Below are 18,205 nucleotides of genomic sequence, written 5' to 3'. Positions count from 1 at the left end.
ACTTCATTTATGTATTGATGATGGTGATTGGCTCAAGTAGAAAGCATCCCCAGGTTGAGCTTCCTGTCCCCGAATTTGGGTCCATTTTACCTTAATATTATTTTTTTGAATAATTACCACACAACTTTATTGTCCATATGTTACAACGAACAACAGAAATGTGTCTTCTATTCCGTTCAGTTGAGACGAGCACGAGCACGAGCACGAGCACTGTAGTGCATCTCCACTGGATGGGAAGCATGTTGTGGGGTTAAGGGCCTTGCCCAAGGGCCCAACAGTAGGGGAATGTCTTGAGGATGTGAACCCAGTAGCCCTCCAGTTGCCAGATCATTTCTGCCTTTCCCCCCCCGGCGCCCATCCGGGGCTTTATCTCAGCTCCTGGATCACAACGCCTTCTCCATTAATTTCAAACAGAGGGTAGATGTTCTCTCTCTCAGAGAAGTCAGTGAAAGTATAGATGTAGAGCCCTGGACTTGTAAAAGGAGACCCACCTCTCCTCAACCTCCACATACACCCAATACTCTGAGGTATGAGGGCATGCTGAAAAAGCCAGTAATGGGGTCGTAAAGACAGTAGTCAAAAAAAAAATGTTGACACCAGTAAACCTTCTCTGGAGAGTACGTTTCGATATCTTTCCTTTGAGCAGACTCTCTGGTCACTCCTACAACCAGAGTTTGTTCACCTCCACCTGCCAGAGGTGTCGTCCAGAGCAGAAGCCATCTTTGGCCAGGACACCCCTGAAACTTATTAAGTCTCTGTGGATTATCAGGGACACTCGTCTCATCTCCTTGTTTCACTATCCTCCCATCGTCAGACAACATCAAACTACAGTGAACTGTATGACGGTCCAGAGTCACATCAGCTGTTGAGAGTAAAGAGAAAAGAAATGTCGGGAAATGTTATCAATGTCAAAAATAGCCCTATCTGTAAAAGTCCGTCATTTCAAAATGACGTCAAGTACATTGAGATGTACAAATCTCCCTGTGTCACTAAAATAAGAACTTTCTTTGCAAAAAAAAAAGGAAATGTGTTTTGAACCACTGTGAACTAGATCCTTACAAAGTGGAACTGGGGCATGATTCCATCGGTGTTATTAACAACATAGCTGTACTGTACCTGCATGAGGAATGACTGTTTCCTCGCTGGGTTCACTCGTGTCTCCCTCTCCATAGACGGCACACACTCGGGCTCTGCAGGACGTGTGTGTGTGGTTGTTTGGGAGCCAACATACTCATCCCCGTCTGTTAGCAGCGAGGCCCACTCCTCCTGTCCTTCCTATTTGTCCTCCGGTCTGTAGCAGAGCATAGGACCTCCCTCTACAGCCTCAGCTGGTCTTCACCAGGTCAGACTGTCTGAGTTTCTGTCTGCTGACAGGACTACGGGATGCCCAGGCCAAGACCCTGACACATTCTCTGTTACAGTGATGTCACTGAACTCACCAACTCCTACCCTGTCCACTGCTACATGTCTGATCTGGTGCTGCATGTCTTTCTCCAGGCCTGATATCGCACAGTCTTCCCCATTATCTCTGGTCTCCAAGTATCCCCACTTCCCTAAACAGGGAAATAGATCAGTTCTGACAGGTCTGTACTCCACTCTGAGGCTGTCAGTGTGTCCAGTCTTTGACGGTGTTAAGATCAGAGTGATGCTGCTCTGCTGTGTCTGTCATCTGAACAGGGTCAGGCTTTGATAAAGGCTCACAGTCAGAGTCCACAAACCTGTCTCCCTGGTAGAGACGGATGGAGGCTCCAGGAGTGGAATTATCTGGGATGGAGCCTGCAGTGAACTTGAGTTTTCAGTTTTGTCTGGCCTCGTTAAAAACCAGTAAAGACATGAATGATTGTGATCATTTTCCTACTCTGGTCTTGTTCTCCTCAGCCATGAACCACGGTAGTTGAGTATTCTGGTAGAGGAGCGCGGATCTGGTCTGCGTTTGTTTTGAGGTCATAGGGAAGACTTTCAAGGAACTCCAGCTCAGCCTGTTTGTCATCCAGTCACTGCTCTGCAGTCTTCCAGCTGTGTCTCTATCCTGGACTGCAGGTTTCCACTGCAGTCCCTAACACAGGCTGCTTTAGGGGGCCGGTTCTTCAGAGGAACATCCTTCTCTCCACTGGGCACCAGCAGTTAAGCGAGGGACTTCCAAAGGTATACTATCTCTCTGTAACCCCTGACCACCTTCTCAATATCTCCATAGTATGCGCAGTAGAGACCAGGGAAATCGTTTTTGGGATGTTCAGATACCAGTAGTTCTGGAGCTCCGTCCTCTGCTGAACAAATTGGGATCACGTTCTTCAGCGTTTTTTAACTAAATCACTTCTCTTCCAAGATGAGAAACCCTTAAGGACGAGGAAGGCCTGAGCTACACATGTCACAGCCATGACTGCATGTGTGGCTGTTTGCTGCTAAATCACTTCAGGATGAATCTGCTTCTCTAAAAGGGAGGGAGTCAGCCGATCCAGTCTGGAGGTTTTCTTATAGTGCAGCCATATAACTGCCAGGATTGGCATGGTACAGGAGTGGATGGTTTAGATACTCTGAAGCGCCACTCACCTTCATCAGTCCAGTCAGGCTCTGATGTGCTGATCCAGTCTCAGAGCTATGAACCTCTCCTGCAGAGCGTCTGTCTCTGTTACCTGGGCGGCAGTGGTTGGAATCGGCAGTGATATTTCCCCCGTACACTACCGAGTCTCGAGGCCCACAAGAAGAGATCAAGTCAGACATTTATTGTTATAAAATCCCTGAAAGACGGTCAGATAGGGGTCACACAGGGTAGATTCAATATGGGTTGATATTTGATAGTCTACTGTGAAATCGCCTTTGATGTCAGGAAACGCAGTGCGAGATATTGTTCTGTAGCTACCCAGTCTGAAGGACTCGGAGCGACAGACATACATTATTCCAGGATGAATGGGCTGAACCAAAGCTGGTACCTCAACCCAGCCTAAGAAAGACAGATTGGAGGACAGGCACAAGAGGAGACGTGACTTATTAGACTTAGTAGTAACCTGAGACTCATAACTCTGTGAAGTCATTGTGATACTGACCTTCACCTTTCATCGCCTCTAGGTATCCTTTCTTCAGCTCAGAGTTCTCCGGTTCCAGCTTCTAGATTCTCTTCTTCAGTATAGAATTCTCATCAGGGAATGTCCATCTTCCTCTTCTTAGAAACACTATGCATCATATTAAAACACACTTTACGATGAAAACCAAATAAGCAAGCATTTGTTTGTTTTTACATCCTGAATCTCATTGCACCAAACAATTTGAGACAGTCAATAGTGAAATAGAACCATTCAGTTTGGATCGCAGGCTTCTGTTTCCATGCTCCTACCATAGATGAGGGAGACAAACTCATCCTTTGAAGTTTTCAAGTGTATCCATTGACCAATCACTCATGGACTGACAGCTGGGAGCAGGAGACCCCACACTATCCTTCTTTCTAAGCATGTTTCATCTGTGGAAACTGCAGTAATGTATCATAAACTAACCATCCTGAATCTCTATACTTGATTAAGTGTTTGGTTTGTGGTGTGAAACTGTTGAGCATTAAAAGCCCAGCAGTGATGCAGTTCTTGACACAAACCGGTGCGCCTGGCACCTGCTACCATACCCCGTTCAAAGGCACTTACTGTACATATTTTGTCTTGGCCATTCACCCTCTGAATGGCACACATACACAATCCATGTCTCAATTGTCTCAAGGCTTCATCTACACTGACTGAAGTGGATTGAACAAGTGACATCAATAAGGAATCACCTGGATTCACCTGGTCAGTCTATGTCATGGAAAAAGCTATATTTTGTACACTCAGTGTCTACCAAGAACCAGACAGGACAGATTGTCACACACGACAAACTCTTCAGATTGGTTTATAACCTCTAGCTCTACCAGAGGAGGCTGGTGGGGGGAGCTATAGGAGGACGGACTCATTGTAATGGCTGGAATGGAATCAATGGAACGGTATCAAACATATGGAAACCACGTTTGACTCTGTTCCGTTCAATCCACCCCAGCCATTACAATGAGCCCGTCCTCCTATAACTCTCCCCACCAGCCTCCTCTGATCTCTACCCTATGTAATTTAGGCTAAAACAGAGTCTTCCAGTGTATTTATATATCTAAAAAACTTGCCTTAAAGTTTGGTCCTTCTCTAGAACCCGTTTCACTTGACAGGAAATGTTTATGAAACACCAATACCTTTGTGTCCCCACTGATAAAGTATTCGAAATAGTTCTTGACCTTAGTTTACCTTTCACCACATGTCAAATGAATAAGTAACTAAAAGTAGGAGAGAGAGAGAGAGAGAGAGAGAGAGAGAGAGAGAGAGAGAGAGAGAGAGAGAGAGAGAGAGAGGCGAAAGCGTAGGAACAGAAACAGGAGTCATGGGAGTCACACAAACCACACAGAGACGTGTTTAAAAGTAAAGAGCCTGTATATTTACTGAGTTTGTCTGCAAAATACCAAAACCATTTAATTCATTGCCTGTACGGGAAAATACATGTTTATTTCTGTCGGCTAAGAAGTACAGACTTTAGCTCCCTTCCTTTAGTGAGAAACATGTTGTCTTCAAGTGGCGACAAAGGCCTGCTTCTGCCGCTTGGAGCCTTGTAGCGCCCAAACCTTCACCTCAGAAAAACGTCCATGTCTGGATTAGGAGGCCTAACGACACACACTCTCTGAGTGCACTACCCAAGACCATGCGGTTAGCAGTTGTATAAAGTTCATTTAAAGAACAGAATCCAACATAGAGCATTATAGCCAAATCATCCAGGGACCCTAACTTAGATATAGAATGTCATTATGAGATGTAAAGTCCTAATTCTTTCACAAAGCAATAACATTCTATAGTTAAAGTGGGTTTTGCATGGAGTAGGCCTATTATTAATTTAATAAAATTACACAACATTCTCAGAATCCCACTCAAACCAACATGCTGTGAAAATGTGTGGGGTACGTTTGAGGTACAGGTAAATTACAGATTTGAGCAGTACAGGCAAATAACTCTAATATCGAAGACAAATAAAATAAAAGGAAAACAGTAGCTCTGATGAGTTAGGTGAACGGGATCGCATCAGGCTGTTGGTTAGTCTATAACCCATTGTGGGGCTCCGCCCTCTTGTAGTCTACTGACATCAGTCAGTATTGTATTGTATTGCAACCTGGCAAAATGGAACAAATGTGACTTTCAAAGTCAGAAGTTATGCTTCTAGGTGGGTTTCCTATGTGTTTTCAGTAATAATATCTGACATATAAAACTGTCTGACGGGAGGAGAGGCAGCCGTCCAGCCCTTTCTCTCTGTCTATACACAGCCTTAGATTAGATCTCCCAGACCCCGATTCAGGCCTATTCCCGGATTAACACACGCCTTCAACGGAGATTCTCCATTTAGCAAGAATTTTTAGTCCAGGGGTAGGCTTGATCTGGGTGTTCGAAGCAACCCTTCCTAAAGAATGTGTTATCAGGCTAACATAACATCGTTGGCAGGTTGAGAAGCTTTAACTAAAAATTTCCCTGAATGTTCGAGATGGATAGAAAATGTGTCCACCTGCACACAGCTACATAATAACCCCCTCTGAGAAGAAAAACAAGGTTTGATCTAGATTTGAACAATGTTGCCATTATTTTAAATAGAACTATAGGCATCCTTAATGTCACAGACGTTTTAAAAAATATTCGTACAATTATTTTATAGAATTAGGTAGGAATATACTTTTTCAAAAAACAGGAGACTATAAAGAGGAAACCACTGGTATGTGCAGCAAAGCATCGACTTCCCATCTTATAATATGGCTTTAGGAGTTCTGTCTGTCTCAACTCACTCACTTCCTCCCCGTGGCTTTGCCTCGCTGGCTGCTAAAACAGGCAAGGCTATCTCACACACTCTCACACTCTCTCTCTCACACACACACATACGCGCACGTGCACACGCACACACACACTGGCTCAATCTCAATTGACTAAACAAAGCATTTCTTATATAATGCAAACTGTATTGTATATCTGGATGAGTGACACCGTACTGTATACGACCCAGATTATATTTGTTAGCATATGGCTCTTAAAAAGTATTTTGACTGAATTGAACTACGATTCCCAAGCTTCTTCACTTCAAGTGAGATATTCTAGTTGTCCAGGGTTCCAGCCGTAGAATTTGAATATTAGAATGACTTCTTATTCTATTTTTCCAGCTCTGTGCAACCTGTTGCATAATGGCTTCCTCCCTGTCTCTCTTCTTCTCTCCCCCTATCACTCTCCTCTCGCTGTCTCTTTCTCCCTCTATCGCTCTCTTCTTTTCTGTCTTTCTCCTTCACTTCCATCCGTCTCTCCCCCCCCCCTCCATCTCTCTCTTTCTTCCTGCCTGTCACTGTCCCGTTCTCTTTCTCTCTCTTTCTCTGCCTACCCTCCCTCGTTATATACATGAATACGTTGAACCTGCAACATGCACGAGTTGTAGTGAACACACACACTATCTGTCTGCTAGTTAGCCAGCTGCAGACTGGGCCTAGGTAGTACATGGTACACACACACACACACACACACAAATCCACCATGACGTGTCCACTCCTCAGTGCCTGTCCTTGTGTCTCCTAGTATATTACTGAACTCACCAGTAGCTTGGCCATACAGAGTACCAGACATCTTCAACCTTTTCTTAGTTAGTTTACATTGTGTACATATTCATTGACTTATTCCCTCCCTCACAAACACACAACACAAGCAATTGCACCACCCACCCTCCCACACGGACTCCCCCACTCCATATCAACCCTCACGCCTGCATGTCACTGCTGTCTCAAGTAACTCCCTATGTCCCATGCAGTGCACTACTTTTGGCCAAAGGTAGCGCACTACATGGGCAATAGAGTGCCATTTGAGACACAGTTTATGTCTCTGTTATAACCCCCCCCCCCACACACACTCCTGTATATAATGTCCCTGTTATAGTGTAACACTCTCACTCTGCACAAGAAGAATATAGGCCAAATCTGTAATCACACCCTATTCCCTATAAAGTGCACTACTTTTGGCAAGAGCACTATGTAGGGAATAGGGTGCCATTTTGGACACAGAATTAATAATAGTCATAGTAACACTAAAGGTAACTCTACACAAGCCCCCCCCCCCCCCCCCCCCCCTCTCTGTGAATCAGGGGCGGGCCTTATCATGTAGCCCAGCCTTCTGATAGGCGCATGCGTTTGACGGACGGGCTGTGGTGTTCCTCCTGATTGGACATCGGGCGCAGCAGGAAGTTGTCGTTTCCGCGGTGATCCTCGCGGTCGCTGCCGTCGTATGAGCTCCCACAGCTGGATAGGCTGTCGCCAGGAGACCGCCCTGCCTCGGCTGGGCCCTGATTTGTTAGGTAGCCCTGGGACACGGCCCCCATCCCTCCGCTGACAAATCCGATGCCTCGATCTCTGGGCGGGGAGGCGGGCTCTGACTTGATGTGAAGGTTCTGATGGACATTCTGGAGGTTGAGGTTGGAGTTCTGACAAAGGTTTCTGATGGAGGAGAGGAGCGATAGTGGTTAGAGAGAGGGAGAGGAAATACACAAACACAAGCACACACACACACACACACACACACACACACACACACACACACACACACACACACACACACACACACACACACACACACACACACACTCACCCCATGTGTCCTAGTGCTGAGTGCTGCATGTTCTGTAGCTGTTGTTGCTGCCAGCCTGTTACTGATCCCAGGTGAAGTGATCCAGAGCCGTTCCCTCCGAAGCCTGACAGAGAGCTCAGGTCACCCAGAGAGTACTCTACACAGGGGGAGTGGGGAGAACCTTGTGGGCAAATCAAAATGCCTTCCTATTCCTAATGTGGTGCAGTGATTTTGAGAGGAGGTTAGAGGAGGAGGGGAGGAGGAAGAGAGAAGAAGGGGAGTGCATACCTGTGCCATAGGAGGTGGAGAGGGCAGAGGGGTACCCTCCCATACCCTGCCCGGGCAGAGTAGGTGTTGCTATGGAGACCACAGGAGTAGCCAAAGACTGGGCAGACTGGGAGTGGTTTATTCTCTGGTTCTGGAAGAAAACAACAAACAAACATTAGCACACTTACAGGTGGACAATGGACTAATGTGGATCTCCACTTCATTCTAGACATACAAACAGATATTCCGTGTAACTTTCCACATGTTGTCCATTAGTGTGATGTCACACCACTCACCAGCATCATGTCAAAATCCTCGCACTGGCAGCGTTGAAAAGCAATACATCTCATATTAGTGTCTGAGTGTATGGTGTGGGCTAGAGTGTGAGGAGCTGTTCAAGAGGGGTCAGGTAAGTGTTTTGACATCTGTCAAAAGGGGGGAGAAGGGGGGGAGAAGACGAGAGAGAGAGAGAGAGAGAGATGGAGAAAGAGGAGATCACTCACGACGGAGGGCATGTTGTTTTTGTTGCCAGGGGGCAGCAGCGTGCGGAGGTCTGGCTTGCGGTTACCACTCAGGGTCATGGAGGTCATCAGGGGCGGAGTCTTGGCCTGCATGCCTTTGGACACACATCCCGGAGACAGCAGCCCCGGAGAGTGAGGGTGGTTACTATAGCTACCATTACCTAGGAGACCCACAGAGGAGAATACTGTCCGTTTTTCTTGTTTTACCCAGGTTGCATAAGCCATCACACTGTGAAAAAATGTAGGTGCATCGCGATAGTTAACTCACCAGTGTTAGAGACGGTGTTAGACAGCTCTGAGACCATCATCCCTCCTGCGTTTCCAGCGCTGGGGGGTCGGTGTGTGTGTTGAGGTCCAGGCGACATGCTGTTCCTCTGCAGCCCAAGTTGTGTGTGCAAGAGGGGCAGCAGATTGTGGTTTCCTAAGGAACCGCCCGCCCCAGGTTGAGAGTAGAGTAGTCCGCTGTTATTTTGGCCCTGGATGGAGCCAACCATGTCGTAGTTAGAGGGTGGGAGAGCCTGCTGGACAGAGACAAAGAGACGACAGGGTTAGCAAGGCAAATGGAGAAGTGGTAGGAGTGGACACACACAATTCCAGTTAGCACTTACACAGAGTCTCTGTCTGCTGATCATGAGGTCGATGTCGTCGTTGATCTTGCGGTATTTGTCCTCTGATTCGGGGCTCTGACCAGCAGAGTCGTCTGCCTCGATGTCGGGACTGTCAAAGCCATTTAGACCCTTCTTTCGCAGAGTCTGAGAGAGAGAGAGAGAGAGACATAGAGAGAGAGAGAGAGAGAGAAAGAAAACAAATGTTAATGATACTCTGCAAATGGCTTGAGAGTCTATTAATGCCACTGTTACAAAAAAAGAGAGTCAGTGATTAAACCACAACAGCTACTCTAGATCTCTGAAGTGTTGCAGTCCCCTTGACTGCCACCAAGAGGCGCTATAACACATGCAGGATAAATACTCTCATTAAACTACAGTATGAGCGGAGAAGAGAGGGAGAGTAGACAAAGTGAGAGGCAAAAAGTAAAGGAAATAGAGGGAGCGGGGCTGAAAGAGAAAGGGGGGTAGACAGTGATTTGGAGAGATGAGAGGAGAATATGGGGGGGGGGGGGGGGGGGTAATGGAAAGAGTAGGCCTCTCTAATCACTGCTGATAATGTCCATGGAGCTGGGATGCTTTTGCCTAGTGTGTGTGTGTGTGTGTGTGTGTGTGTGTGTGTGTGTGTGTACACTGGGCAATACGGTGCTGGGCTTGCCACAAATTGTGTGTGTGCGCGCATGTATGCAGTTTGTCTCAACTTTGTCATATCTCAGCACTTTACAGCCTAACACTGGCCTATCACTAGACCAAAAAAGCTATCACACACACTACACACAATTTGTGGCAGGCCCAGCACCGTATTGCCCAGTCATGCCCACCTGTCACTGGCCAACACGGGGAGGGGGAGTGACTGAGCCCGGCTTCAGCCAATCACAGCTCTGCGCCTGAGGGATGGCCGTAGATGGCTATTTTTTGCCTCTATGGCAGCCAGAGCACCCCTCGACCCCAGTCCCCACCCGCCACACTCCCCGTCCCTCTCACCCCCACTGTCCCTTCTCTCTGTCTCTCTCATGCCCATTCCCTGCCCCCACCCCTCTCTTCCCTTCTGTTACTCACTCCCCCATACCTCTCTCGCCTCCCCACCCCACAATCACACACTATGCCCATGACTGACGAAAAACACATCAGCCAGACAAAATTGAAATGACAGTGCACACGTGAAAAGTGAAGAAAGTGAAGAACTCGTACTCTGTATTTCAGAACGCATGACTCTCCACACTAGGGCTGGACACAGAGCCCTGGCACACACAGGCCCGCAATGTGTAACCTTGAGAGCAGCATGTGTGCGTGGTGAGAGAGGTGCGTATTTGTGTTCCGTGTGCGTGCCTGCGCGTGCGTGCGCGTGTGTGAGAGGTGAAGGCGGTAGGTGGTTGAGTGCACAGCTGACTATAGGTGCTCAGGGGGGGAAGACAGCTGAGAGAAGAGAAGGAGGGAGAGAAAAGAGGAGAGAGAGAGAGAGAGAGAGAGGAGAGAAAGTAAAACAGAGAGAACGAGAGATCACTGAACACCCTACCTCCATTCCAACCCACCCTAAACTCATTCCCTGTCAAACTAAAAGGAGAAATCAGTATTTTCTCTGGTAGGCACAACCTACCTGGCATCTCTCTCTCTCTCTCTCTCTCTCTCTCTCTCTCTGTGTTTCTTTCCATCTACTCCCTGTTGTTCTTTCTCCCCTATGGGTGGTCTGGTCTCCCAACCACTTCCATATCAATTATGGCATGTGCCATAATTACAAGGGCACAGAGTGCAGGCAGCTCTTCGTGTGCCAGGGAACATGACGTGCAACTCTCACAACATCTCACCTCTCCTAACCCAACAGGAGGACATTTCGACCGCACACACACACTCACACTCACACTCACACTCACACTCACACACTCACACACTCACACACTCACACACTCACACACTCACACACACACACACACACACACACTCACACACTCACACACACACACACACACACACACACACACACACACACACACACACACGAAGATTTTAACCCACTTAAAGGTCCAATGCAGCTGTTTTTATCTCAATATCAAATAATTTCTGGGTAACAATTAGTAACTTCCTCCATTTTATATAAAAATGGTCAAAAAGCAAAGACCAATTTATAAGGAAAGAATTTTGCTATGACTGCCTGGGAGTGGTCTGGGGAGGGGGAAACTGAAAACGAACTGTTAGTGGCAGAGAGGTTAGGACCTTTCCTTCTTATTGTTCTATCAACATCACAATACGGTGCAGAGCGTTCGATTTGCCTGCTGCGTGCCGTTTTCAAGGGATGGTTCAATAAATGTGAACTATTTGTTTGTAATATCATCACCTCTCAAAGACCATAGTCAGAACTACAAATGTCCCATCATTCCATGCAAAATGTTGCTAGATCATCAGAGTTATACAGCAAGTAACTGATCGTGTCATTTCAGACACGCGAGGGCAGCCTGATGATATCTCTCACTATTGGCTAGCTGATGACAGATCACGTCAATAATGACTAGTTAACAAGCTAACTTTCAGGGGATTAACTAGATGGCTATATGTAAATATTGTTTGACTTGCCTACCATCTATTTTTAAAATGTATTTTACCAGGTAAGTTGACTGAGAACACATTCTCATTTACAGCAACGACCTGGGGAATAGTTACAGGGGAGAGGAGCGGGGATGAATGAGCCAATTATAAACTGGGGATGATTAGGTGATCGTGATGGTATGAGGGCCAGATTGGGAATTCAGCCAGGACACCGGGGTTAACACCCCTACTCTTACGATAAGTGCCATGGGATCTTTAGTGACCACAGAGAGTCAGGACACCTGTTTAATGTCCCATCCAAAAGACGGCACCCTACACAGGGCAATGTCCCCAATCACTACCCTGGGGCATTGGGATGTTTTTTTAGACCAGAGGAAAGAGTGCTTCCTACTGGCCCTCCAACACAACTTCCAGCAGGATCTGGTCTCCCATCTAGGGAGCAACCAGGACCAACCCTGCTTAGCTTCAGATGCAAGCCAGCAGTGGGATGCAGGGTGCTGGCTATAACGGCGATGACAGGAGTCTGACCGGCAACTTTACCAGGGCGAGGACTGGCCGATGTCAAGCGCTTTCCAAAAGCCTCATCTCTGGCGAAGCAAGCTAAATGACACATGTTGTTAGCTTAGCTAGCTAGCTAGTTATATGTCAAAGTGATAGGCTACCCTCAGGTATCTGAAATGACATGATCAATTGATGTGAACTGATCATGTAAAGAATGCAAAGAATGGTTGTATAACTCTGATGGTAGAGTTAAATGTGGAATAATCGGAAATGTGCAGGTCTGAATATGATGTTTAAGAGGCGATGATGTTAAAACCAAATTGTCACGATCGTCAAAGGGACTGAGAGAGGACCAAGGCGCAGCGCGTGGAAAGTACATCTTTTTATTTAAAGAAGGAAAAAACAAAACAAACCAACAAAACAGACGACCGTGAAGCTATACAAACATAAGTGCTGACACAAAACACTTCGACATAGACAATTCCCCACAAACAGCTAAAGCCTATGGTTGCCTTAAATATGGCTCCCAATCAGAGACAACAATAACCAGCTGTCTCTAATTGAGACCCAATTCAGGCAACCATAGACTTTCCTAGATACCTACACTCAACCATAGACACAGCTAGACTTCTATACTAAACATAAACCCAACTACTCTAATAAACCCCCTAAACCTTACAACCACCCTAGACACTACAAAAAACACATACATTCCCCATGTCACACCCTGACCTAACTAAAATAATTAAGAAAACAAAGAATACTAAGGCCAGGGCGTGACATAACCCCCCCCTTAAGGTGCGAACTCCGGGCGCACCAGCACATAGTCTAGGGGAGGGTCTGGGTGGGCGTCCGTCCACGGCGGCGGCTCCGGCACTGGTCGTGGTCCCCACCCCACCATAGTCACTACCCGCTTACGTAGCCTCCTCCAAATGGCCACCCTCCACATTAACCCCACTGGATTAAGGGGCAGCACCGGACTAAGGGGCAGCACCGGACTAAGGGGCAGCACCGGACTAAGGGGCAGCACCGGACTAAGGGGCAGCACCGGACTAAGGGGCAGCACCGGACTAAGGGGCAGCACCGGACTAAGGGGCAGCACCAGGATAAGGGGCAGCACCAGGATAAGGGGCAGCACCAGGATAAGGGGCAGCACCAGGATAAGGGGCAGCACCGGACTAAGGGGCAGCACCAGGATAAGGGGCAGCACCAGGATAAGGGGCAGCACCAGGATAAGGGGCAGCACCAGGATAAGGGGCAGCTCCGGACTGAGGGACGGCAGCTCCGGACTGAGGGACGGATCCTGGCTGGATGACTGCTCTGGCGGATCTTGGCTGGACGGCTCTGGCGGATCCTGGCTGGACGGCTCTGGCGGATCCTGGCTGGACGGCTCATGGCTGGCTGACGGATCTGGCTGCTCATGGCTGGCTGACGGATCTGGCTGCTCATGGCTGGCTGACGGATCTGGCTGCTCATGGCTGGCTGACGGATCTGGCTGCTCATGGCTGGCTGACGGATCTGGCTGCTCATGGCTGGCTGACGGATCTGGCTGCTCATGGCTGGCTGACGGATCTGGCTGCTCATGGCTGGCTGACGGCTCTGGACGCTCATGGCTGGCTGGCGGCTCTGGCAGATCCTGTCTGGCTGGCGGCTCTGGCAGATCCTGTCTGGTTGGCGGCTCTGGCAGATCCTGTCTGGTTGGCGGCTCTGGCAGATCCTGTCTGGTTGGCGGCTCTGGCAGATCCTGTCTGGTTGGCGGCTCTGGCAGATCCTGTCTGGTTGGCGGCTCTGGCAGATCCTGTCTGGTTGGCGGCTCTGGCAGATCCTGACTGACGAATGGCTCTAGCGGCTCCTGACTGACTAACGGCTCTGACGGCTCGGGACAGACGGGCGGCTCTAATGGCTCGGGGCAGACGGATGGCTCAGACGGCGCTGGGGAGACGGATGGCTCAGACGGCGCTGGGGAGACGGATGGCTCAGACGGCGCTGGGCAGACGGATGGCTCAGATGGCGCTGGGCAGACGGATGGCTCAGATGGCGCTGGGCAGACGGATGGCTCTGGCCGGATGAGGCGCACTGTAGGCCTGGTGCGTGGTGCCGGAACTGGAGGCACCGGGCTAAGGACACGCACCTTCAGGCTAGTGCGGGGAGAAGGAACAGGGCATACTGGACCCTGGGGACGCACATTAGGCCTAGTGCGTGGTGCCGGAACTGGTGGTACCGGGCTGGGGACACGCATCTCAGGGCTAATGCGGGGAGCAGCAACAGGATGCACAGGACTCTGGAGACGCACAGGAGGCTTGGTGCGTGGTGCCGGAATTGGTGGTACCGGGCTGGAGACACGCACCATAGGACGAGTGCGTGGAGGAGGAACAGGGCTCTGGAGACACACTGGAAGCCTGGTGCGTGGTGTAGGCACTGGTGGAACTGGACTGGGGCGGGGAGGTGGCGCCGGAAATACCGGACCGTGCAGGCGTACTGGTTCCCTTGAGCACCGAGCCTGCCCAACCTTACCTGGTTGAATGCTCCCCGTCGCCCTACCCGTGCGGGGAGGTGGAATAACCCGCACCGGGCTATGTAGGCGAACCGGGGACACCATGCGTAAGGCTGGTGCCATGTATGCCGGCCCGAGGAGACGCACTGGAGACCAGACGCGTTGAGCCGGCTTCATGACACCTGGCTCAATGCCCAATCTAGCCCTACCAGTGCGGGGAGGTAGAATAACCCGCACCGGGCTATGAACACGTACAGGAGACACCGTGCGCTCTACTGCGTAACACGGTGTTCGCCCGTACTCCCGCTCTCCACGGTTAGCCTGGGAAGTGGGCGCAGGTCTCCTACCTGCCCTCGGCCCACTACCTCTAAGCCCCCCCCCAAGAAATTTTTTGGGCTGACTCACAGGCTTCCTACCGCGTCGTCGTGCTGCCTCCATTCGCCGGTATCCCTCCTCACACTGCGCCAGAGAATCCCAGGCTGGCTCCGGCACTCGCCCTGGGTCGATCGCCCACCTGTCGATCTCCTCCCACGTAGTGTAGTCCATATTACGCTCCCATTTCCATTCCTCCTTGCGCTGCTCCTGTTGCCGCTTTTCACGCTGCTTGATCCCGCATAAGTGGTGGGGAATTCTGTCACGATCGTCAAAGGGACTGAGAGAGGACCAAGGCGCAGCGCGTGGAAAGTACATCTTCTTTTTATTTAAAGAAGGAAAAAACAAAACAAACCAACAAAACAGACGACCGTGAAGCTATACAAACATAAGTGCTGACACAAAACACTTCGACATAGACAATTCCCCACAAACAGCTAAAGCCTATGGTTGCCTTAAATATGGCTCCCAATCAGAGACAACAATAACCAGCTGTCTCTAATTGAGACCCAATTCAGGCAACCATAGACTTTCCTAGATACCTACACTCAACCATAGACACAGCTAGACTTCTATACTAAACATAAACCCAACTACTCTAATAAACCCCCTAAACCTTACAACCACCCTAGACACTACAAAAAACACATACATTCCCCATGTCACACCCTGACCTAACTAAAATAATTAAGAAAACAAAGAATACTAAGGCCAGGGCGTGACACAAATACTTATAACTTTTATTTAACTTTCATTTTGAAAACAGCACTTATTTGTCAATGGTTTTAGCCGAGCTGGTGGTCTCCTTGCCCCTCAGCAGCCAAATCAAACGCTCTGCACCGTATTGTGACGTTTTATTGATAACGACCTGCCTGTCACCAGGCAGGCCACCAAAACAGGCTGAAATTGGAAGCGGTCTTTTCAAACAGCTCTTACACTAAAAAGGCATTATCATAATTTTCACAATTGACTGCACCTGTTTTCACCATTGTAAAGCCCTAGCTATTTTGTTGCTTTGACAAAGTTATTCATAAAGATGATTATTTCGTTCATAGTGATTCATTTACGTCTGTCCCTCAGTTTAAGGTCAACCCTTTTACGTGAACTCTCTTTTTAATATGGTGAAAAGATTCCTTTTTTTTTTTGTATTTCTTTTTTTTAATCTAAAGAAACATTGAACATCTAATAGTCAAATCATAGTGTAAAAAGCAGGTGAGCTGGTTTTACTCTTTTTTTTTGTAATTTCCTGTTGTTTTGTGTTGGGAAACTGAGTGGGTCGAGCATAACACTTCAACCCACTTACTCATAGATAGACAGGCTAGAAATGTTTGACAATTTAAAAAAAAATATATATATTGTGAAGCTTCCATTCAATTGCCCCTCCCTGTTGCACACAACAAACAAGATTTAAGATGAAATATTTGGCACATAATAGGTACTTACTGTTGTCATTTATTTATTTATTTAAACTCTTGAGATGGAGAAACTGTTTTTTTTATGAAGTTGGACATGTGCTATTTATGACAGAATGTTAAAATGAGATGAAATCTAAAGTTTTTTTGACCAAGTTACACGACCCCTCTATTTCTCCTCATGTCTGCCAGCCCGCCAAGACACACACACACATAAAACACACACACACATACACTCATACGCACATCCCAGAGAGGCTATTCTTAGCAGCAGCGGTCTATTTTTAGCCTGCTGCTGGTTTCCAGGCATTTAACAGGAAGGAATTGACTACACAAAGAGAGCTGGAGCTACCACTGGGACTGTGTGTGTGTGTTTTGTGTGTTCTTTTTGACGAGCCTCACTGAGAGCTTCAGCTGTTTTCAATCTGCGACACACACACACACCACAGAATGGAGCGAAATAGGGTTAGTAGAAAAGGGGGTGAGGAATGCAGAAGTTCTCCGTTATATATAGCCATGATCCTGATCCACGAGCAACGAATCCAACAAGCTCCAACACACACACACACACACACACACACACACACACACACACACACACACACACACACACACACACACACACACACACACACACACACACACACACACACACGACACACACACACACACACACGACACACACACACACACCCTCCCCCTCATTATTGGGGAAAGAAACCCAGACAAAGGAGACTCTATTCTGCTCCATTCCTGTCAGGCAGATAGCTCTACGGCTCACAAGGTTTCACAGCTAGGTCATGAGGCTTTTATCAATACAAAGCACAGGAGCTGTGTGAGATGCTGAGAAATATACCGGTATGTTGTTATAGTATATTGAAAGTCATTACCAATTTGTGGTCAGGACACACTCCAGTAAAAAGACTGAGTTGGGATCATTTTTGTTTCGTTTTGGTAGTCTGTCTCTAGATTGTTGCACTCTGTGTCTGTGGTGTGAGCCGTGTGGACAACAGCATATTTGCAGGTGAAAACATTTAAGAGCACCAACAACAGACCCACACACACACAAACAGAGCACACAACTCAAAGCAAAGGAATGCACTGGCATGCATGTGCATGAAGTCACAGTGACTCTATCAACTCTGTGGTAGAGAGCTGGAGGGGAAACCAGTTAGAATGACTGGCCCTGCCAAGACTGAACTAACCAAACACACTGGCGCGAGAGAGATGGAGGGACGGGGAAAGAAACGGTAAAGGAAGAGGGGGAAAGAGAGAGGCTGATAGATGGACGGAACACAAACAATCTGGAAGGAAATAAATTGGCATAGAGGGTAAGGGAGAAAGGAGGAGAAGGAGCGAGGGAGCGATAGAGGCTTGAAAGTGAGAGAGGAGAGAGAGAAGGAACGGGAACTGAGACAGAAAGAGGAGGGAAATATCCATTATCATTTATTTGTCCCCCAGGAGATGACTACACACTAGAGGTGACCAGGTCAGCCAGGAAGAGAGGGAGGGGAGGAAAGATAGGAGGGATGGGGAGAAGAGATGAAGGGAGAGGAGCGTTGACGTTTGGTGAGAGGGATTAGAAGGAGCATATTGAGATTACAGTAATGAGTGTGATGGGATTATGGTAGATTACAGTAGATTAACAGTAAATTATATGCTGCTCCTGTCGGGGCTGGCAGACTAACCGTGAGGTGGCCTTGTGGAGGACAGGTGAAGAGGGAGACCTGACCCTCCTTCACACCACGTTACAACATCAGCTATCAGGCAAAACACCACGTTATACAACACTGACACGTCAAACACATAACCACCAGATCTGGCTCAAATGTGAAACACTGTGAAATATTTTAGCTGTGCT

At 48.1% G+C, this 18,205-nt stretch overlaps 1 protein-coding gene across 2 annotated transcripts in view; it reads right to left on the bottom strand.

Annotated features, from left to right (window-relative positions):
* Nucleotides 1–7,145: 7,145 nt before the first annotated feature.
* LOC120021331 (myocyte-specific enhancer factor 2C-like) overlaps nucleotides 7,146–18,205 on the bottom strand; it is a 27,746-nt gene continuing 16,686 nt past the window's right edge. Inside the window, exons 4-9 of one of the 2 annotated variants that reach the window (XM_038965039.1) lie at nucleotides 9,028–9,171; nucleotides 8,688–8,940; nucleotides 8,402–8,580; nucleotides 7,920–8,049; nucleotides 7,653–7,788; nucleotides 7,146–7,501 (exon numbers count right to left, since the gene is read on the bottom strand). In XM_038965039.1, the coding sequence (XP_038820967.1) occupies nucleotides 7,165–7,501; nucleotides 7,653–7,788; nucleotides 7,920–8,049; nucleotides 8,402–8,580; nucleotides 8,688–8,940; nucleotides 9,028–9,171 (1,179 nt within the window). In that variant the 3' untranslated portion in view covers nucleotides 7,146–7,164. The remainder of the gene's footprint in view (nucleotides 7,502–7,652; nucleotides 7,789–7,919; nucleotides 8,050–8,401; nucleotides 8,581–8,687; nucleotides 8,941–9,027; nucleotides 9,172–18,205) is intronic. The other variant, XM_038965040.1, reaches the window with a different exon arrangement.

This window comes from Salvelinus namaycush, chromosome 26, assembly GCF_016432855.1.
Source record: "Salvelinus namaycush isolate Seneca chromosome 26, SaNama_1.0, whole genome shotgun sequence".
Taxonomy (NCBI): Eukaryota; Metazoa; Chordata; class Actinopteri; order Salmoniformes; family Salmonidae; genus Salvelinus; species Salvelinus namaycush.
This window is presented reverse-complemented; position numbering and strand designations above follow the sequence as displayed.